This window comes from Heloderma suspectum, chromosome 2 (genome assembly GCF_057233095.1).
Source record: "Heloderma suspectum isolate Gila_16-S chromosome 2, 16-S_ref, whole genome shotgun sequence".
NCBI classification, from domain to species: Eukaryota; Metazoa; Chordata; class Lepidosauria; order Squamata; family Helodermatidae; genus Heloderma; species Heloderma suspectum.
In genome coordinates, this window is record NC_139459.1 from 256,330,319 (window position 1) to 256,353,442 (window position 23,124).

A 23,124-nucleotide genomic window follows, 5' to 3' on the forward strand; every position below is an offset into this window, starting at 1 on the left:
GGGCATTTCGGGGCAGGGAGGGCGGAAATGCCCAACACATCCAATATGTCATACAGCAGCCTCCTCCCCTGCTCTGCACTCCCATGGCTAGACAGCCGCAGTCGCCTGTCTAGCCAAAAATGCAGGGCCGGAGAAGCGTGGAGGGAACGATCCCCTCTGTGCTTCTCCTGCCCTGCATTGGATAGGTGGTCACCTCCGAGTTCAGAGGCGGCTGCCTATCTGAATAGGATTGTGCCCTAATTAAAAACGTGGCCAAGGATATCTGTTGAGTCTTAACTAGGTTACAATCATATAACTACTTACCTGAGTAAGTATTTATTTGGAAAATAACCTACTGTGCATAGTTTGTAAGCCATCATGGATTAACGTGATGTGTAAACAGGCCCAGTATCTGCATGATCAGAGTCCTAAGATGAAGTGGCGGAGGAGGGATCTGCAGACATTCAAATTAGGTTCAGGTCATGTGATAGTTACAAGATTGGACCTGGAGCTGTCCCTAAGGTTGCTGGGAGCAAGAAAGGGAGAAATGTTGGAACCTTCAGTTTGGAAATACAAATTCAGACTGTTGCTCAGGTGTGTTTCCATCTTGGACGAAGCACACAGCCTCAAAGAATACCATGAGTGATGGTACTGAAATCTGCTGAGAGGTCCAGGAAAATCAAAAGGGTCACAAATCCCCATCTCCATCTATCTTCCAGTGTACGTCATCCACCAGGGAAACCAAGGCAGTTTCAGTCCCCAAACCTGGTTGCAAACCAGACTTGAATAAATTAGACAGAAATTTTCCTGTGTCAAAAGGGCAGGCTTAGTGGTTTGTTGATTCTTTTAAAAATGCATGAAGATGCATAGGAGTTTCCATTCCAGACTGAAATATACATTCTATTTTCCATCAAACTTCCAGTTGTGTTTACAATAATTGTCTTCATTTGGCTGTCAGATCTGTTTATTACTGTATGCTCCTTGACATGAAATGTGCTGTTTACAGGATCAAGTGTGTGAACTTAAACATAAAGTCATTCTTACAGCATAAGAAGTGATACGAGTAAGACTGTGATGTTCATCTTTAAGATATGGGTTCCTATAATTAGTTCAGATGTTCTTATATCTTCAAGGCTTATTGTAGGAAAAGGATTTCCATAGTTCTAGAAAAGGGCTGTTAATGGAAATGTCCTTTATGTTGTGTAAAATCCAATGAACTACAGAACAGAGCAAGGATTTACTTGTGTTTGTTTTCTTGAAGCGCAGTCATTTACCTACTGCACCACATTATATATAATGTGTGTGCATGTTTATGTATGTGTGTTTGATGTATAGTTTCAAGCTACCATAATGTGAGGAACTTCTTACAGTAGTCTTATTACTTAATGTAATGAAGCATCTATTTCTATATCTAGAATGAGATGTATTTGTATAATAAGGATTGTAGTTACTACATCCTTATTATAGCACATTGTCCTTACTTATTTAATCCCTACTTATTTGTCCTTACTTATTTAATTGTCTAGCCTGATCCATCCTAAAGATAATAATATGCTAAAAACATAAGGATAAATATCCAATTAAAATATACCCTACCCACCAAAACTCAGATACATTATTTTACATTGTTTGTAGAAAATACTAAGACTTCAATTCTATATCCACTTCCCTGGGAGTAAGTCCTACTCAACTCAATGAGACTTGCTCCTGAATAGACATGCATAGAATTGTACTATTAGGCTCAGATTTGAAAAGTTCTATGGGAAGAGCACTGGTTTAGAATGCAGTTCCATCTGACCTTGTGGCTTGTATTTATTATATGGGTTTGGATACTGTAGGGGAACCTTTGCACTGTAATCCTCAAGATTACAATCATTTCTAAATTTGCAGTCAACCTTTTTAGTGCTTTACTCAGACAAAACTTGATATTCTGATATGTGGATAGAATGGAGAATTAATGTTCACTGGGGGATTAGCATTGTTGGCCACAGTGGTCCCTTCTTCACTAATGGATGAATAATAGGGATTTACCATATTTCTGAGAATGGCTTAACACTGAACCTTGATTAATGTTTGTTTCCACTAGGGGGAACTGCTTTCTGTAAATTGGTGGTCCAGACCTCTCTTCTCTCAGCTTTAGTAGACTTTACCTAAACTGCCCATCTCATTTCCCTGAATGCTGGTTTACAGGGCCAGTCCAATTAAGCGGGTTGCTAATATGGTACATATTACAGGGATTCATTGTAGGAATGTTTTTGGTAGGATCGTATTCCTTTGCTACGAGTCTTAAGATTGTAAAAATAACTGCCTCCCTGTTACTACTATCAACTCCTGATCTGCTCTGAGGTTTCCAAGGAAGACCGAGACAACAACATTAGTAGTACTGATTATAATTGTAAAATAATGTAAATACAATAATAGTAACTCCAACCACTCCTTGTCATGGGCAGAATAGCACCTTTATCCTCTGTCAGATTCACATACATCCAGTTTGGATTACATCTTCCAAATACCTACATTCCTCTAAAAAGAATGTTATCTGGACACCATGAATTTAGCCTTGTTACTTGGTTTTTAACTGCAAAGCTTAAGAAATATTTCCCTCAGAACATCAAGATGATTTCCAAATGTCATTAGTACTACAACCCCACCACAAGAACAAAGTCCTGTGAGGTTCCATCTATTACCTTAAATTCCCAAACCTTGCATCTCTGGATGTTCTTTGAAGCTGGGCCAGTGTCACGATTAGGCAAAGTGAGTCACTTTCCTCAAGTGTGAAATGACAGAGGGCAGAGTCATGCCACACCATGTCTTCTCCTTCCCTTCCTCTCTGAGCCCTAGTAACTCACTAGCTCTGGGGAAAATGTTTTCCCCCACTTGCTGTTGGTTCTCTGGCTAGTTAGAGAAAGCATGGAGGCTTTGGAACACCAAAAATGGTTTTTGCTGGAGGGCTTCTCAACCTTCAAACAGACTGTCAAAGCTACAAGGCAGAGAGGAGAACAAGCAACCACTTATTTAAAGCAGGAGCAAAGTTTACTATTTAATTGTACCAAATTAGTTGTGGAATTAAGGGCCGCGGTGGCTTAGTGGTTAAGACGCTGAACTGCAGACTGGAAGGTCGGCAGGTCAGCAGTTCGAAACCCGAGTGATGCGTGACGGAGTGAGCTCCCGTCTTCAGCTCCTGCCAACCTAGCAGTTCGAAAGCAAGAAATTGCAAGTAGATAAATAGGTACCGCTTCGGCGGGAAAGGTAACAGCGTTCCGTGCACCTCGGTGTTCAGTCATGCCAGCCACATGACCACGGAAGTGTCTTCGGACAGCGCTGGCTCTTCGGCTTAGAAACGGGGATGAGCACTGCACCCTAGAGTCGGACACGACTGGTTGGGGACACCTTTACCTTTTACCTTTTTAGTTGTGGAATTAGAATGGTCAACCACCATGTCGCTTTTAAAATGCATTTGAATTTTTCAGGTGATTAGTACAATCATGAAGTACAGAAAAAATGCACTGAAAGGACTGCAGATCCCTTGGCTTCTGTCTCAGTGTTTACTTCTTGTTTTGTTTCATTTTAGAACACCAGCGCAAAAAATTGGATGGAGGGAAAGAGTAGATTATTTGGAGATGAGGAGATTTGACTCATCAATGGTCTCTTGAGTTCCACCTCCTCCTCCTGGCAATCTTTCCATTCCCCACCTTTTTTTTAATTACCCCCTCAACCAACAAAGGTCCACCGAAGGCTAGAAGATTATTTATTTATTTATTTATTTATTTATTTATTTGCTGTTGTATAAAGTTCATCTGATGGGTACTTGTACTGGAGTGAAGGAAGAGGGAGACATGAGGCAACCTAGGAAAGTGTGGTGTGTTGTTGCTGATAGATGGAAGAAATGTGGGGAGAAGCAGGGGCCACCCTGCATTAGGCATAGTGAGTTGGCTGCTATAGGAGGTGGATATTGCGGGGCGGGGGTGGTGGCTGCAGCCCCCTCCTGCTGTTTTTAATTGTTGATTTAATTAATTTATATCCTGCCTTTCCAGCAAAGAAGGTGCTCAAGGCAGCTGTTCCTGCTAAGCTAGCCTGCTGTCCTCAGTTGTGGTTGCCATTACTGTTGTATTGCCATTACTAAAGTAAGATTCAGTTGTCCATCTGGTCAGATTCTGTACATGGAATGGGGATGGAGCATTTTGTCCTTTGCCTCAGGCAGCAAAATGTCTTGAGCTGGCCCTGGGGAGTAGTTGAATTGAACAAATACATACCTTCAGTCCTACCCACTCTTTTCTTCTCTGGAAGCATGTTGTTGTTTTTAATTAATTCCTTGAACAGTTCTATTTCTACCATTTTGCCGTTTGTATGTGGAAAGGGCTAAGTATGCTTGGGTCTCTTTCTGCAATCATCCTCGATTTGATTTCAACACCTTTTGAAAGTAAAATGTATTTTATTAGTTTATTTATTGTATACCCTGCCTTTCTGTCAAAAAATGCACGCAAGGCAGCTTTTTTGTAACAATTCATCCCAACCATCATGGTAAAACAAACTGTTATATAGCATTTAGGAGACCAACATATATAAAGAGGGTTGTGTTGTTTTTTTTAGTTTAGGGGAAACAAAGAAATGTGCTTGTCTCAACTCACAATGAAGAGAAAAATAGAAAGGGCTTGTGAGTGCTCAGCCCTAGAATCCATTTTCTGTACTTGGCTAGAGAACTTGCAAAAGTGAAATAATATAGACAATGCCTCTGAGCATGTGCAGAGTTCAGACTACAGATGTGCCACACACAAAAAGCAGGAAGTTATGGTATAAGTTCTGCGTAAACAACAGCAACATCCATGGGACCAGGCTGCTCAAATAATTCCTCATGGTTAAATGCATCAAAAAAGGGTGGGGCCTGCATAAACCCATAGGATATTCTGTTGCTTATGGCACATATTTAAGTCTGGCCCTGGCCCTCCTCAGTTTTGGGGGGTTGGGGGGCATGTTTTTAGACCTACGTGAAGAGGAGGCAATAGCTTGGATAACGTCTGGTCTACCTACTGATCTGAAATAAAATGTGTGTGTTCAGGGGGTTACTGTGTACCTTGACTTGGAGGAGGGGATGCCATTTGCTGTTCTGCTCTCCACTGCAGGTGTACATTGCAGAAGATTAGTAGTGGTGGTCTTTCAGAGAAGCTCGCCTGCCCTTACTGATGTTCTAATTGAATCCCTTCTGACAAGTTTCTAGGTGACCCCAAGGTTCCCCAGAGAACACAGTTTTAATACCTTGGTTAAAGAAACACCTTTGTGCTGGGGGCTAATTTGCACTTTCTTTTCTTTTTAACCTTGCAGCCTCAAGACATTTGCTTCCCTGTTTGCTTGGCTTTACTAAAAAGCTTCATGTGCCGGGAACTCCTGTCAATATGTTTGCTAATCTGCATGCTTGTCCTCCCCCGCCCCAACTCTTCTATCATTACTACAGCTAGGCTTGAGTAATGAAAATGGAGACAAAGCTTAAGAGACAGATGGCAAAACTGAATTAACTGGACATCCATGGAAAGAGTAGCATTGATTTGTACTTATGTCAAAGACAAGGAATTCAGCAACATTACTGTAGGAGCAGTTTTAGTGTATTTATTATTCCTTCACCCTCAAAACATGCTGAACTCCTGGAAGCAAGCTCCCCACCCCCCACGCAAATTGCTCCCTATGCAAATTGCTGAGTGACTACATGAAGGTGAAGGAATTTAATTGAAATTGAAAAACAATGTCATTTAAAGCCACATGGAAGCCGAAGTGTCTGCTTTTTGAATGCATTCAGATTTTACTATTTTAGTTGGTTTACATTCATTTGAGTTGGAAAAGGCTACAGTGGCACTTTGGATTTTTAAATTCTCCATTTTTACATCCCGAGAGCTTGCATACTCGAGGTTTGCTTAAGTCTCACATTCCTGATTGTCTTAGGTTTCTTCTGTTCACGCTCCCTTAGTTCATAGCCTAGTTCCAAGTATCATGCTGTCTCTGGGAGTGCTCCTGCTTATGCTGCGTCTCCACTAGAGCTGTAAAGCTAAATCCATAGGATAAGGGTTCCATTTGCAGGAGACAGACCTCTGCAAAGTGAAAACTTGATGCAGGAGTTGTAACCAGCAGAGACTAGAGTCTGATGCATGGATGGAGGAAAACCTAAGCAGGTGCTTAAGCAGAACCCTTTTGCACATTAATATTAAGATGTTTGAGGGATTTATGGATTTAGGGCAGGGATGGGCAACTTGTAGGCCAGAACATCTGCAGGAAACAGCAAGAGGGCTGCAGCTTTCACATCCCTCACCATTGGCTTTGGTAGCTATTGCTAATGGGAGTTGTAAGCCAAAACATTGGAAGGGCCACAAATTGCCCACCCCTGATCTACACCAGCCTAAAATCCTGCATTTAAAATGGGGCTTTCTGCTTCCATTTTAAATGCAGGATTACTACAACTCCCTTTTTCACGTGCTTCCTTTTCCCTCACCCTCTTCCCTCTCCTTCTCCCCGTATCTGAGTCTTTCATTATCTTTCATTGATCTCGCTCCTCTTCTTACTGCTTTTCCTCTTTTCATGGAGGGAACTCAAGCAGAACACAAGGAGGGGAGGTAATTTGATAGCTCATTATCTGCAATCTATTTAAAAACTGAACAAAGGGCATTCAGTGCAGGAGATGCCATGAATGATCATGGCATCATGTAAAGAGCCCGCAAACTCTTTACATGATGCCATGAAGGAGCAATCTCAATTGCAGGATAAAAGCTCCATGTGAAGAAAGCCTTAGTCACAGCCTTAAAACTGAGTATAGGAGATACATGTAAATGTTCTCTGCCTCTTTCAGAATAAACACACACATAACACACTCACTTGCATATAACCAAATAGTAAGCCAGACGGATAGACCCATTAAGCTATTTCTACAGCAGTAGTTTTAAGCTGATTACTTTAAGTGCCTGGCAGACCTCTCTTCCATGATGGGGATATCTCCATGAACACCTTCAGAGATCTAACAATATAGCTGTTGCTACTGGGAGGATGCCATTGAAAGAGCTGTCCACTCACTCATGCCCTGCAATCTACAGCTACTCCTATTTCAACAGCACTGTTGGATTTATGTTAATTGTGCCAAAACCTAAGAAGGAATATAAAGGCTCTTGCATTATTGTCACTGTAAGGCAGCATTCCCCAACCTGGTTCCCTTCAGATGTGTTAGACTGTGGATGATGGGAGTTGTAGCCTGATGCATCTAGAGGACACTGGGTTGGGGATGGATGCTGTAAGGGATGGGAGGGTCCCTTGGGGTCAGTGGCTCACACTTCTCTTAACACATGGCAGCTTTCTTCCCTCCAATTCTTCCGTATGAAAGCAGCCTTCCTCCAAGTTCTCCAATATGCCAGACCTAGTGCCCTTCTATTCATATAAACTGGACTGCTAATCTGCAGATATGCCTGCTGCTACAGGGCTTTAGCTGTTGAATGTGTTAGAGATGTATTTTTAAACACTCGGGATTAAATTTGCCCCTTGCACTAATGCTGATGATCTGAAGACAGTGAGAAAGTGTGTAAATTAGTTCTCTGCCCCCCCCCCCCACATTTCTCTTGTGTTCAGGGGGAAATATACTTCATTCGGGTGAGGGTCCAGCCATTGGGTGGTCTTGTCCTGTTTGATGAGAGGCGAGGTCGCACCCTTACCACAGAGCAGTCTGTTTAGACTTGAGAGCAAAGATGCATGTTAAAGGGCTGTGTTCAGATGATCAAATATTTTAACCACACTGGATTTCTGCCTAAGCATTTAAAGGTCCCCTTCTGTCTCCCACATGGATGTGCAACCTCCATGAGTACCTTCCATGATTTTTTTCCCATTACTGAAAGTCAAGAACTGCTCCTCTTTAAAAATAAATAAAAATCAATACTTTATAGACCACAGGTCCCCACCGTGCCTATGGGCACCTCCAGTGGCACCCGCAGAAGGGATCCTAACAGGGTGCCCATGGGCACCTGAATTATTTTGTTTTAATTTTTTTTGTTTTTAATATAGATACATGGCTTTGTATGAAATCCATACATCTGTCTAGCAATTGAACCTACACTTCAACACAAATGGACCAAACATCCAAATAAGTATCCATTTGAAGGTGGCACCTATATGCCACCCATTCAAATACTGAAAGCTTTGTACGGTCTTCATTCAGTTATAGGAGGTGAGAGTTTATCCTTTCAGTGTTGTAATATCAGTCTTCTAGCTGTCCAAAGAATGCAGAGAATTCATTTATGTTGACTATTCATTAATTTTCTTGAAGCAGGTAAATAATTTAAAAGAGCATGTACATCAATGAATAATAAAGACTGTTCCAGTACAAAATGTATCTGTACATACAAGGTAATAACCTCCCCCCCCCAAAAAAGAAGCAACTGCTGGATATTCCAAAAGAATATGTTTAAAAGAAGCATTATCTGCATTGTACCACCCACAATTAGCTGAATTAGACAATCCCTTATTAAAGAGACATTGTGGTGTCCAGTAGACATGAAACAAAAGTTTTTGCTGAATAAGACGCAGCCTAAGATCCGTGGAAGCAACAGGTAGACATCAAAGCAGCGATCCACTGATTAGGTATTTTGTAGTGGTTCCCGCAGCTGTTTTTCAAATTCCCAAATGCACCCATGACTCCAAAATAGTTGGGGACCCCTGTTGTAGACCAATAAGTTCTACTTGGCAGCGCTTCATGCACTGTGTTCCTTCAGAAATAGTCACAGAAATAGTCCTTGTATAAGAGCTTGTATTTTCCATGTCTGTGTCATTAACTGGCCTCCATCCTTCAGAGCTCCACATGAATCAAGCCCATCATGTAATGGTGTTCTTTCTCCCCTGTTCCACATCACTGGTGGCTGCCAGCAGTGCAGGCAAACTCATGTAATAGGAGTCACATGCAGACTCCTACCAACAGTGTAATCCTCTACATCTCAGAAGTAAGCCCCATTGCGTTCAATGGGACTTATTCACAGGTAAGTGTGTATAGGATTCCAGCCTCAAGGATATGTTCAGGGAGGCTGGGAGATGTTTTCTTAGCATGGGGTGGGGAAGGCAATCCCAGGGATGGGAAAGGGCATTATCTAAGCCAGCTCTAAAATGATATAATTATTAATTTACCAAGAGCACCATCCTAGCTATGAAAGAATTTTAGTCTCAAGCATCTTGCCTGGGAAATTCCATACTGTATATATGGATGCACTGGAAATTTTTTATGAATAATCATAATAAAGAGTTAGACTGGGACTTTGGCCTGAATTATGTAAGAATTCCATCGGGTACAGCATTGTGAAGCCCTACTAAGGTATCCTTCAGTAATGCAGTGGACCGAGATGCATTGGGATTGGGATTAATTCCATGTAACATCTCAAAACCATTACAGTTGTCATCAGAGACTTATGGCAATATTTGTTGTTTATATTTGGTGATGGATTAGAATGAAATTGCTTCTAACACGACATAGCTGGACAGGCCTGCCCCACTTTGCTCATATTTGACGACAAATCCAAGAAAGGAAGGCTAAGGGTGAACTAAGTTCTTCCTGGCTATTTCTGGAGTAGCGGTTCTTAACAAAGCATAGTATCCATAGCACCATAGAAAACTATGGATATTACATTATACAAAGTCAGACCGTTGGCCATCTAGCCCAGTATTGTCAATAGTGACTGGCAGTAGCTCTCCAGGGTTTCAGGCAGGATTCTTTCCCAGCCCTACCTGGAGATGTCAGCGATTGAACCTGGGACCTTCTGCATGCCAAGCATGCGCTCTGCCACGGAGCTACAGTTCTGTGCTCCAGCATTAGCGCTAACGACGTTGCGCCATCGTAAACAAATGGTTGCACAATGTAACTAGTGTTTGTTAGGACAATAACGATCACTAGCCAAATTTCAGTGGCAAATCACTGCTTTCTCTCATTGTCTTAGCAGGTGCTAATTATTTTGCGCAAGCATTGATTTACGCTAGCGCAACAACATTAGCACTAGTGCTGGGGCACAATTGGATCCTACCCAAGGGTTAGTGGATTCAATATATTTCAGTGTACCCACCTCTGTCTCTGAGGCTGGGCTTGCTGTTCCTCCACCAGGATGCCATGGGTCCTCCATGATATCCCCTCAGTGGATGCATAGCACATTTCTTAGACTGAAACACAAAACTGGACTTCAAAAACTTACAAGACTTTTATTTAAAATATTTTAATATATTTAATTTTAAAAAACAGTATTTACAAATATTATAAATATTTGTTTACCAATCTAGTTTACCAGATTTGCAGTAATCTAGTAAAAGAGAGATCTTTGTGTATACTGTGTGTTTTATCTTTCCAAAATTCTTCTGGGGAATTTTATGTAAGCTAGGTTTTTTAATTGTAGATTGTGGGGTGGGAGACATAAACGATTTGTTGCATTTCTGTAGGTATTAAAATGTAGAGTTTCAAAATTGGCCTTCCTCGTTTGCTTGCTAGGAGGGAAAAGGGCTAAAGAAGATCTTGGAACAACCTTGAAGTTAAAACACACACAGCTGAAAACCATGAACCTCCTGACTGACTGAACGAAAATAACCTCTTTGCTGCACTTGAGTGTAATGCTTAAGTCCTAATTTTATTTTGTTCTGAAAGGATTTTTTGTTGTCCATTGACAGCGGCTTTATTCTGGCAGGGTTTTTCAGCCAACTATCTGAATAATAATAATAATGTTTAAAAAGATCCTTTCAGTTCACAGGCTGCTGAGGGTGGTGTGATACTCTGATCTGCCAACACCGATTCAGGCTTGTGTTTCATTCAGGGAAGTTATTTGCATATTCTCTGTTCACCCTATTTGCTCAAACACGTCTGAGAAGGCAAAGTTCTCAGCCACTAAGGTTGAAGAATGAGCTGTCTGGTAACATAGTTGAGCTTTAATACTTCCCATACTTATTACCTGCTTTGTCACAGAGTGGAGTTCTGAGGTACCAAGAAAAGTAATCATATATCTGAAGACATTGTTTTGAGAAAGAAAGAAAAAACCGAAAGAAAAAAATGAAAGAAAAAACGAAGGAAAGAGCAGCATTCAGCAGCCAGGAAAAAAGAAGACATTTCACTTCTGTCTAATCTAAAGGCCAGTTAATTGGCAATCCATTCAGACAAACTAAAATTCTGTAGAATATAAATTTGGCACCATATTAGCATTAATTTGTAAAGTGCCATTGATTGACAGTTCAAGATAATCAAAGGAGATGCTTTTTCACACAGTGTAAATTAATGTATAGAATTCACTAAGATAATAGTGATGACCACTAGCTGGTTTTATGCAAATTCATACTTAGGGCTATAAGTTGCTATAACCATAGACAGCTAAATAGAACCTCCATGTTCAGCGTTCATATACATCTGATTTGGGGACGAACCAATGTTATTCTGTGAACATTTTAGGCACAAACAGGGACTTTGAGGAGGGCCAAAAAGTTTCCTCAGAAACCCTCCAAAGCTTTCCTTTCCCACTCCTGTTAGTATTCACAGCCCTGATAGGCTATTGCTTCAGCAGTGGTTTTTGTTGTAATCTCGCCAGCCTTCTTTCAGGTAACAATGACATTGGCATTTAACCAATCAGCTTTGGCTATGCAATGAGATCACTGGAGGTACACAAAGCTAATTCAGACCAAGGGCAATACTTCCTGACCTTTTTCTCTTGTTCAAAAATTTGAATGGCAAAATTGGATATGTTTCTGAATTTTGAGTATTTGTGATATTCAGTTCAGCTGTAGACTACTCCATCCTGTTATGTGGCTTGTCAGCTGTAATATGAATGCAATGGCTTGTTACTACAACACCAGATACATAGTATACACTGGCTCTGTGGTTGCTCAAAGGTGCTTAGTCTCTTGTGTGAATTTTCTCTACTCCTGCTGTGTCTTTATCATGCTTCTCCGCCACCTCTTTTTGTACTATACTGGGGTGGGATTTTTTGTGTGGGGGGGTTGTATATTACCTGGGGAGGTGGTGGGCTCTCCCACACTGGAGGCATTCAAGACAAAGCTGGACAGCCACCTGTCAGGGATGCTTTGACTTGGATTCCTGCATTGAGCAGGGGGTTGGACTCGATGGCCTTGTAGGCCCCTTCCAGCCCTACAATTCTATGATTCTATATCTAATCAGACAAAGGTGGCTGCTGATCAGCCTTATAATACTGACTCATGTTGCTGCACTAGCTCAGCATCCTACAGCGGCTTGTAAAATCACAGGCTGAAGTCCATTAATCTGGTCCTGCACCATTATTTTGCTGTTCAGCAGATAACAGAATCAAGTTGTGTTGAAGACCCTTGAAATTGGGCCTCCTGCCCCCCACATCTGCCCCCAACATACAGTGTTCATAGAAATTATGAGGCGACTTATTTGTTATCTCATTCCAGGAGATTTATGTTATCCAGAGGGTCAATGTTGTGTTCTTGGGGTCCTGAAATATTTCACGGAAAAAAATATTATTGCTGAGAATGTTCACCTTTTGTCATGCCTGTTTCCTGCTATTGTTCCCATGATAACTGCTGCTGCAGCAACTCCACTTTCCCCCCATGTTTCATTCATAGGATTGCATCTTTTTTCCTTCACTGAGTGATCTCAACCAGTCAGGAATAGCATTGCACAATGAACATCTTATGACATGACACCATGTTGTAGCCGAACAATTATGTCTACACACTAACATCCTGAGGGCAAATACAGCTGATACTACTGGACTAGTCAAATAGGTGATCTGAGTTAGCAATCCTATACCCACTTACCTGGGAGCAGACTTGAAAGGGGCCATTTAGGCCATCGAGTCCAACCCCCTGCTCAGTGCAGGAATCCACTAAAGCTCCCTGAGAGATGGCTGTCCAGTCTTTGCTTGAATACCTCCAGCAACAGAGAGCCTACAAACTTCCTAGGCAGTTGATTCCGTTGTCTGACTGCTCTGACCATTAGGAAGTTTTTCCTGATTTTCAACTGAGATCTGCCTTCCTGTAACTTAAGCCTGTTGTTTCATGTCTTACAGTCTTGGATGACAGAGAACAGGTTGCGGCCCTCTTCTGTGTGACAGACCTTTAGGTACTTGAAATGTGCTATCATATCCCCTCCCAAGGTTCTCTTCTCAAGGCTAAACAAACCCAGTTCCTTCAATCTTTCCCCCTAGGACTTAATTTCTAGTCTTCTGATCATCTTTGTTGCTCTTCTCTGAACTTGTTCCGATTTATCTGAATCCCTCTTGAAGTATTGTGTCCAGACTGGACACAGTATTCAAGATGAGGTCTGACCAGAGTAGAGTGGAACTGTTATTTCCCGTGATTTAGAAATTATACTTCTGTTGATGCAGCCTAAAATTGCATTTGTGTCTTTTGCAGCCACATCACACTGTTGAATCATATTCAGCTTGTGATTGACTACAACACTAAGATCCTTTTCACACGTACTATTGTTAAGCCCCAATGCAAGGAATATGAACTTGAGCACGCTCCGGGAGAGAGCGGAGGACAGGAAGGCCTGGCATGCTATGGTCCATGGGGTCACGAAGAGTCGGGCATGACTTAACGACTGAACAACAACAACAAATTGTTAAGCCAGGTACCCCATCTTCTACCTGTGCATTTGATTTCTCTTTCCTAACTAAAGAACTTTAACTCTGTTAAATTTTATTCTGTTGTTTTCTGTCCAGTATTCTAACCTATCAAGATCATTTTGAATTTCATTTCTGTCTTCTAAGTTATTAGCTGTCCCACCCAATTTTGTGTCATATGCAGATTTGATAAGCATTTTCCCCCAACTCTTCCTCCAAATCATTAATAAAACTTTGAAGAATACAGGGCCCAGGACTGAACCCTGAGGCATGCCACTCAATACTTCTCTCCAGTTTGATGAAGAACCATTGACGAGCCCACTTTGAGTATGATTGTCCAGCCAACTCCAGAGTAAGTTCCATTGAACTGAGTGGGACTTACTTCTGAGTAAACATGTATACGATCGTACTGTAAGTCATTCAAGAACGTCAGGGCAACTGAAGCCTGTTCAAAGTCAGTGCTTTCTGCAGAAGCAAAGACTTTAGTGCCTTTTCAAGCAGTCCCTGGAAATTGTTCATAAATATCACTCACCCTTTTAGTTCAGCCCTAGCCATAGAAAAGAGGATTAGAAACTGAAAGCAAAAGAAAGAAATCACAGGCAGGGAATTTTAACAGCCTAGTTCTAGAGCAGCCTTTCCCAACCTGGTGCCTTCCAGATGTGTTGGCCTACAACTCCTGTTATCCCCAACCAGCTCAGCCAGCTGCCAAGTTGGTTGGGGATGATGGGAGTTGTAGTCCACATCTGGAGCACACAAAGCTGAGGGCGGCTTCTCTAGGGAAAGTATATGGTTTCAGCCCCCTTGTGCACCACAAGCTATAAGCACTGATGTTCATTGTCTATAATATATTGCTACATTATCCTCAACAATCCTACAAGCCATACAGATGACATAGGCATGGTGTGTTTTTTTAATGAAATTGTAATTCTACCTTGGGCCTGGTATTATCTCTCTGGTGCAGCTACCTGTGCTTGGTTACCATGTTGCCTTGGTAATATGTGAAAGTGCAGGTCATATGACTTGTCCAGATCATGAAGTTATATCCCAGTCTTGGGCTACACCGCTGTCAGGGCTGTTTATGCTGTTATGGGAACCATACCATTGACCCAGGTAACGTACATCATCAGTGCTTTTACACATTACTAATGCACCATATGAGTCAACCACAGACCAGCAGCAACCATTCCTTAGAGGTACGATGTAAACAGAGCCATTGGAACTGTTGCCCAGGCAATAAATCTAATAAGATTGAATGCTACCCTTGTATCCTAGGGCAGTGCCATGCCTTCTGGGGCTATATGAGGCGAAAACTGGCTGTAGGTTGGGCACTGATGTAGGACAAGATTTCTCCTGTCAGGTACAACTCAGTGAGACTTGAATGCAGTGAGGTACAACAGAGTCTTGAAAATTACTGTACCTATTAGAATGCAAGCAACATGGAGAAAATGCACTCACTAGTATACTGTTCTATTCTAAAGGCTTTCAGTTGTTGGGGGTGGGGGGGCAGTATCAGATAGCACAAGTATACAGCAAGTGGTGTGTACAGAAGTTGCAGAGACTTGCTAGCCAGGTTTGAGTTGTTCAGATATATCATGATGATCACACTGTTAGTAAACAGATTATTTTTGTAATGTAATTTTACAAAAGGTATAATACAGGAATTGCTCAGCGAGATTTATACCAAGTAATTACAACTACTTTGCCGAGGAATTCTTTTTAACAGGACTACAAGAGCAATTAGCAGGGCCTATTGAAACTCAGCGTACTAGTTCAAGTGTTTTACATAGGGAATACATAATGGAATAAAAACCACAGCAAATAACACTAAACTCCAATGCACGTTTAGTCAACAATCTCTTATAAGGCATAATTTTTGAAAGAGGTTGTTACGCTCTTGATATTACCCCTTCATAATGTATTATTTTCTAGCAAAAGGTTGATATATTCAAGCACCACAGCTGATAGTGCTGCCACCTTTTCCCGGTTTTCCTTTTAAATTTAATGTATTATTCAATGTATATCCCATAACTTCGGTAGTGATGCTTTCAGGGTAGCTAACAAACAGCTAAAAACAACATTTTTAGTTAAAAACACTAAAAACAGAAACAACAGTAATACAGCGTAATCAGTCAATACTAGATGAGAGTTAAAATTTTATAGTGTCTTAGAGAGCAATCCTATGGCCGCTAGACAGTGTCGAGATGGCCATAGGAGTTTTTGGTTTGTGGAAACCATGCTCCCCGCCCTCTCCCCTGCCACTTTGTAGCGTGAAGCGTCGTTACAATGTTTCCTATGCATCATCTTGCCTTCCCCCCACTCACTGCAAAGCCCCCAGTTAGACAGCCAAAATCAGCTGTCTAGTCACAAATGCAGGGTGGCCAGGGCGCACAGAAGATCCCCGCTGTGCTCTGCCCACCTTGCATTGGATAGTTGGCTGCCTCTGAGTTTGGAGGTAGCCGACTATCCCCATAGGATTGTGTCCCTAAAAGTTTTTTTAAAAGCCTAGCGCTGGATGAGGGCCAGTGAACTTAAGCCTGGTATTGAAAAGATAGTGCTAGCCTTGAGGAAGTCCTTCCATAGATACACAGCTGAAAAGGCCCTCTCTCTGGTCGCCCCCCCCCCCTTGCCTTAGAAAGTCAGAGTCCTCGGAAAAGAGCTTCGCAAGAAGGCCTGAGTGATCAAGTGGACTAATGCTAGGCAAGACTAACAAGTATCTGGTTCCTAGGCTGTGAAGGAACTTAAAGGTAGGCGCCAGCACTTGGAATTGAGGTCAGAAACAGACAGGGAATGAATGCATCAGTTTGAACTCAGGCTGCTTGTGATTCCACTGCCTGAACTCAGAAGCCTGGCAGCTGTCTTCTGAACTGCAGTTTCCAAGATGTCTTCAAAGGGGTCTTCCTATACAGTGCATTGCAGCAGTCCAGACTTGAGGTTACCAAAGCATGAATAACCACAGTCAGACTCTCTGAGCTTGTTCGCGTGATCGTGGCAAAACAACCCTCACGTAAGCCTAAAACACCCCACTGGTTATGCGAGGGTTGTTTAACCCCCGCAATAAGATACCCTCACCAGGCTCGCACAACGCGATAAGCCATGGCAACTGCCCATCGTGGTTTGAATATTCAAAATGGCTACTGACATGTGCTGCAACCCACCATGGCTTAAATAAGCCACAGTGGGCAGCAGTGATTGTGAGAACCCAGTCGCTCTACCCAAGAGGAGCTGCAGTTTGTGCAGTAGCTTGAGATGGTGAAATGTGCTTTGTGCCACTGAGATTACTTGGGACTCCAGTGCCAGAGGTGGATCTACAAGTACTTCCAAATTATGAACCTGATCCTTTAGGGAGAGTGAACTCTGCCTAAAACAGGAGGAACGCCTCCGCCTTTGGAAAACTACCCACCAATAGCATCTTTGTCTTGTCCATTACTGCTCAGAGACACTGGTTTAGCACTTCCTTCTTCTCATCTGATTGAAACGTAAACTGAGAAGTAGAGCTGGGTGTATTATTCATCAGCATACTGATGACACCTCACTCCAGGATGACCTCACTCAGAGGTTTCATGTAGATTTAACAAAGCACAGAGAATAAGATAGAATCTTGTGAGACACCATAACATAAGTGTCACCGGGTGAGCTGTGAGCCACCAACACCATCTTCTGGAATCAGCTCTTCACGTAGACACAGAACCACTGACACACTGTGCCTCCAATTCCTAACCCAGAGAGCTATCCAAAAGGATACTGTAATAGATGGAATAAAACATCTTTTTTATAAAACAGTTTTAGGAAAGCCTTATTTACTTATTTATTTGGTTGATACCTCATCTGTCTACCAAAAATGGCACTCAAGGCAGCTTACAGTCACTGGGGAAAACAACAATAAGCAAGTATGTTAAAACACAATAAAAAACAATAAAAAAGCAACATGGTTGTTTTTGGCTGTCCGCAGCATGGTGCACTCCAGCCAGCATGGGCAATGATCAGGGATGATAGGAGTTGTAGTCCATGACATCTGGAGGGCACCATGTTAGGGAAGGCTGATCTAGGAGAACTAACGGTGTTGCACGCCATTGTTGTCTCCCAGCATAAGTCATCTATCAAGTCAATTTTCACACAGAACCAAGTTAGAAACTAGACTGAAATGGATTCAGATGATTAATCTCATCCAGGAATGTCTGGATCTGCACTGTGATCATCTGCACCTTGGCCCAGGAAGGGCATATTCATGACTGGCTGATAAGTGTTACAATCCTCAGGATCCCGGGAGGTTTTCTTCAGGACTGGCCTCACAATCCCATCTTTAAAAGGCAGATTGGACCCTCTCCTCCCAAACAGAGGCATTTCTAATCTCCTGGACTGCAACTGTCTGCACAGACATTCAGCAAATGAAGCTTTTCCCTCCACCTGTCTCCACTGCAGGAAAGACTTCACCTGTCAAACATCTATGTGTGTGCTGCAATGATAGGCATAAGAGCAAGACCATTAAAAAAAGTGGCAAACGTAATGGCAATTGTTGCAACTATCTGCGCTTTAACAATAGCCTGATCTACAGATATCAGCAGCTGATAATCTTTATTTCTATGCTGTGAAAAGCACAATTGCTGGACATTTTTCTGGACATCAAATAGCTGTTAAATGACAAGGCTTTGGGGGGAATCAGTTGGCAACCCTAAATGAAAATTACGAGCTCTTGTAATTACAAATTACATTAGTAATATGTAACCATTACATGTAAATCATGTGGTGCCCCTGGTCATTTCAGGGTTCTGCAGCCAGAACCTTAAAGTACTCTTTCTGGCCATATTCAGCATGCCTCAGGGATAAGGTGACCTGATGTAATGGAGGACAGGCCTGTACCTTTGAATAGTTGTGCTGAAGCTGGAATTTTGCAGGTGCAGTATCTCTCTCCCCTGCATGATCTCTGTCCTTGTTGGCATTTGGGGGCCCTGATAAGGGCAGGTATGTGCGGTTGCCGATTGCCCATGAAAAAAAAAAACACAGCAGCAGCAGGAGGGCACTTTATTGGTTAAGGCTGGGTTAGAGTGCTGGTCTAGGAGTAGTGAGACTCAGGTTCCGATTCCCACCCAGCCATGAAGCTCACTGGATGATCTTGGGCTGGTCACTACCTCTCAGCCTAATCCCCCTCACAGGGTTGTTGTGAGGATAAATGGGGAGAGGGCCATGTATGCTGCCATAATCTCCTTGGAGGAATGGCAGGATATAAATGTAATAATGAAAAAATTGTAATTCAGGAATCCTTCCTTTATGTCAATATCAGTGTACTCCCAAATATGCTAATAAGAAAATCTAACAAAGCATCTCAGTGTTTCACTGAATTGTCTTGGTGGATCTGACCAAAGTCCATGTTTTATACAGCAGTTAGCTGTACCTAGATCTAAATTTGAAATTTCAAGTTTACCAAACATATAAAGCATCCATTTTTTCTCCATAATTCATTTCAGCTCCACTGGTTACCACTGATGTTCTAATGAGTGTATTTCATTTTTCTCACATACTAGCTACTTTTCAGTGTGCATCTGTGTGCTCTCTGCCTGCTGTAATTACCTTCTATTTGCATTTGTGTGGTTTTTTGTTTTGGTTTTGGGGGCTGGAAGTAGCACTCCTATTATCTCACCCAGTTATCTCATCCAGTGAGTAAGGAAGTATGAAAAATGCTTATACAAGATGGAGTCTTTGAAGCCAGACCAACTAAATGGGGCCCTCTTCCTAACAGAAAAATCCCGTTATTAAAGGGCATTATGATCTTATGAATTACTATTCATCAGGTAGCGTTAAAAAGCCTTTGTTTTAACTATGTTTTTTTTATTGCACGGGGATTTAACTGAAAATCTTTATTAGCACCTTTAAAAACTCTATGCTTCTATACTAGCTGGTTTTATATTGAAGCTGGTGGAGAGTTCTGTGTAATGTGGAATTTCCTGTATTCTTTTACCAGCAGAATGGACACTTTAAAAGATGCAGGATTACCACTTCCTGCCCTCTTGCTTATCCTTAGGTTTTTGGTACCTCCAGATGTTGTGCGACAGGCAGAAAGTCTCCTAGGATGAAGATTATTACTAGCGATGTGTGCAGATGAAGCTGTTGTTAAAGGCACAGAAGTGATAGCCAATGAAAAAGTTAGCAGCCAACCCGAATTATATGGCAGTGTCTCCACATCGAGCTACTAAAATGCTACTTGTTGAAGGGTGGGGTATAAACATATAGAATAAACTAATGGAAGCAAATGGGATCTCAGATATAGCAACTCTTACTTAGCGAGCACTGGCACTTTAATATCTGCTAATCGCACATTGGGGCCGCGGTGGCTTAGTGGTTAAGACGCTGAACTGCAGACTGGAAGGTTGGCAGGTCAGCAGTTCGAGACCCGAGTGCTGCGTGACGGAGTGAGCTCCCGTCTTCAGTCCCAGCTTCTGCCAACCTAGCAGTTCGAAAGCAAGAAATTGCAAGTAGATAAATAGGTACCGCCTTGGCGGGAAAGGTAACAGCGTTCTGTGCACCTCGGTGTTCAGTCATGCCGGCCACATGACCACGGAAGCGTCTTCGGACAGCGCTGGCTCTTCGGCTTAGAAACGGGGATGAGCACCGCACGCTAGAGTTGGACACGACTGGTTGGGGACACCTTTACCTTTACCTTTAATCGCACATTGGCCTAAGTACTTTCCTGTTGTTTGGAAATGGAGGTGGTTGTTGTATCTTTATGTTGTTGTTGATGAGTCATTAAGTCGTGTCCGGCTCTTCATGACCCCATGGACCATAGCACGCCAGGCCTTCCTGTCCTCTGCTGTCTCCCAGACTGTGCTCAAATTCATATTCATTGCATCGGTGATACTATCTAGCCATCTCAACCTCTAGTTCTCGGTTCACATACTGCTGAAGCCTAGCTTGTAGTTCTCGGTTCACATACCGCTGAAGCCTAGCTTGTAGGATTTTGAGCATAACCTTGCTGGCATGTGAAATGAGCACAATTGTACAGTAGTTTGAACACTCTTTGGCATTGCCCTTCTTTGGAACTGGAATATAAACTGACCTTTTCCAATCTTGTGGCCACTGTTGAGTGTTCCAAATTTGTTGGCATATTGAGTGCAGCACTTTAACAGCATCATCTTTTAGGATTTTAAATAGCTCAGCTGGAATACTGTCATCTCCGCGGGCTTTGTTGTTACTAATGCTTCCTAAGGCCCATTTGACTTCACTCCCTAGGATGTCTGGCTCAAGTTCAGTGCCTGCACTATCATGGCTGTCAGGGACATTAAGATCTTTCCTCTATAGTTCTTCTGTGTATTCTTTCCACCTCTTCTTAATCTCATCTGCTTCTGTTAGGTCCCTGCCTTCTTTGTCCGTTATCATGCCCGTCTTTGCACAAAACGTTCCCTTGAGATCTCCGATTTTCTTGAAGAGATCTCTAGTCTTTCCCATTCTATTGTTTTCCTCGATTTCTTTGCATTGTTCATTTAAGAAGGCCTTCTTGTCTCTCTTTGCTATTCTCTGGAAATCTGCATTCATTTGGGTATATCTTCCCCTTTCTCCCTTGCTTTTTGCTTCCCTTCTTTCCTCAGCTACTTGTAAAGCCTCCTCAGACAGCCACTTTGCTTTCTTGCATTTCTTTTTCTTTGGGATGGATTGAGTTGCTGCCTCCTGAACAATGTGACGGACCTCCGTCCATAGTTCCTCGGGCACTCTGTCTATCAGGTCTAATCCCTTAAATCTATTCCTCACCTCCACTGTATATTCATAAGGGATATGTTTTAGGTCATACCTGAATGATTTAGTGGTTTTCCCTACGTTCTTCAATTTAAGCTGAAATTTTGCAAGAAGAAGCTCATGATCTGAGCCACAGTCAGCTCTAGGTCTTGTTTTTACTGACTGTATAGAGCTTCTCCATCTTTAGTATTTCCTACTTTTGAGTGGTGCAGAGGTTTGTCCCTAGAGGCACCCAGTAGACAAAGGGGGCCCGTAGGAGAAGAGAGAGAGGGAGAAGGAAGGAAGGAAGGAAGGAAGGAAGGGGGGGGGAACATTGTAAATAAGATTTTAGAAATAAAGTGAAGACCTGTTTGCATTCAAGCCCTGTTTGTGGGTCCTCCCTACTGGGAAGAAAATACAGAAGAGGCAGGCATTGTGATTGTCTGCTGTAAGCAGTTTCTTTTGCAGATTTCTGTCCATATTCCTGGGACATAGCTTCTGATTGGACCAGGGCAAAAATTCCCTAAAAACAACCCCTTAAAAACCTAATTCACCCCATAAATGTAAGCCAATTGCAGCCATTTATCTTAGATTTGCACTTGGTGGGGATTAGAAAGAATTTATCTGCTGGCCTGGTTCCTTCATTACTGAGATATGGTCATTTGTGTTCCTGTGCAGAATGTTCCCAAGGCTGTTTGAAGTGGCTGTAGGTATTTGGCAAGTAGGAAGAACATTTTAGCACCTGGCTGACAATGCAGTCTCAGATGCTGCAGGGTTCCTAAACCACTCTGCAAAGGTAGGGCATGAATTTAACCATTTTCTAGGCATGATGTTGAAGTTTAGGGAAAGTAAATCAGCTGGGGGTTGGGTTGGAACTAAGCTACAAAAGTAACCAAAGATCATGTAAAAATGTTGTCAGCAGGAATTTTTAATAGAAAACCCCTATATAAATGTTCTGTTTCAACACTTAAATACAGAGCTTAACTTGAGCCAGAATTCAACAAACTTAATCCAGAACTTGTTTTCTGAGTGCTAGGGCTCAGACCTGAAACATGCAACATGGAGCTCCTTTGAGTATATGCAGAGTGCTTTTCTTTTGCCACTGAATATCTAACAGCAGCCCCTACGTGTATACTGAGGCATAGGTCAGGCAACTTAAAATCCAGCAACTCTCATACTGAACAATTAAATTCCCTCACGCCCCGTCTCAGACATTCTTTTGTGTGCATGTGTGGCTGTGCTTTATTTCATATGGACTTAATAGTCTTTAAACCAACAATACTGGGACACCTGCTACTATTGAAGGGTTGAATTTCTTGAAGCAGGAACTCCCCAGGTGGCCTGCTGTGTGTGAATAGATGAGCGCAAAGGGCAACATGTTCATCTTTGGAAACAATGGACACTTTATCAAATTGAAAGCTTTTGCTCTTTCGGTGATGACTTGGCTTGTTGTAATTTTAATGTCCTGCTGCATTGAGCACTCGATGATCTGGGATACCTATATTTAAGGCAGCCTTGACTCAGTGACGGAGATGAACAAGATAAAAGAACATAGTTAGCCCTAAAATTTACAATTTTTCTTTAAAAATGCAGTGGATCGCTCCTCTTCTGCCCAAACAACCTAACCCTAAATTTGTTTATTTAGAAGTCCTATTGAATTCAGTGTGTGTGGGGGGGGGGATCCATTTGGGGTTTACTTCCAACTGTATATTTAGGCTTGCAGCCTAAAGATTGTGGTAGAAGCGTCATATATGTAGTGTGCCCCAGGATAGTTGAATAGTTCCAGTTCCACAATGCTAATTAATACACTTGAGCTACAATTGATACTCCCAATGAGTGGCCTGCATGGTGTGCATGCCAGAAT

General features: G+C 42.2%; 1 protein-coding gene across 10 annotated transcripts in view; it reads left to right on the top strand.

Annotated features, from left to right (window-relative positions):
* ACSL6 (acyl-CoA synthetase long chain family member 6) overlaps positions 1 to 23,124 on the top strand; it is a 117,215-nt gene that overhangs the window by 5,110 nt on the left and 88,981 nt on the right. For 2 of the 10 annotated variants that reach the window (XM_084838875.1, XM_084838874.1), the window contains exon 2: positions 13,348 to 13,567. The exons of 6 other annotated variants lie outside the window; for them this stretch is intronic. In XM_084838875.1, the coding sequence (XP_084695001.1) occupies positions 13,492 to 13,567 (76 nt within the window). In that variant the 5' untranslated portion in view covers positions 13,348 to 13,491. 2 more of the 10 variants (XM_084838879.1, XM_084838877.1) reach the window with 2 other exon arrangements.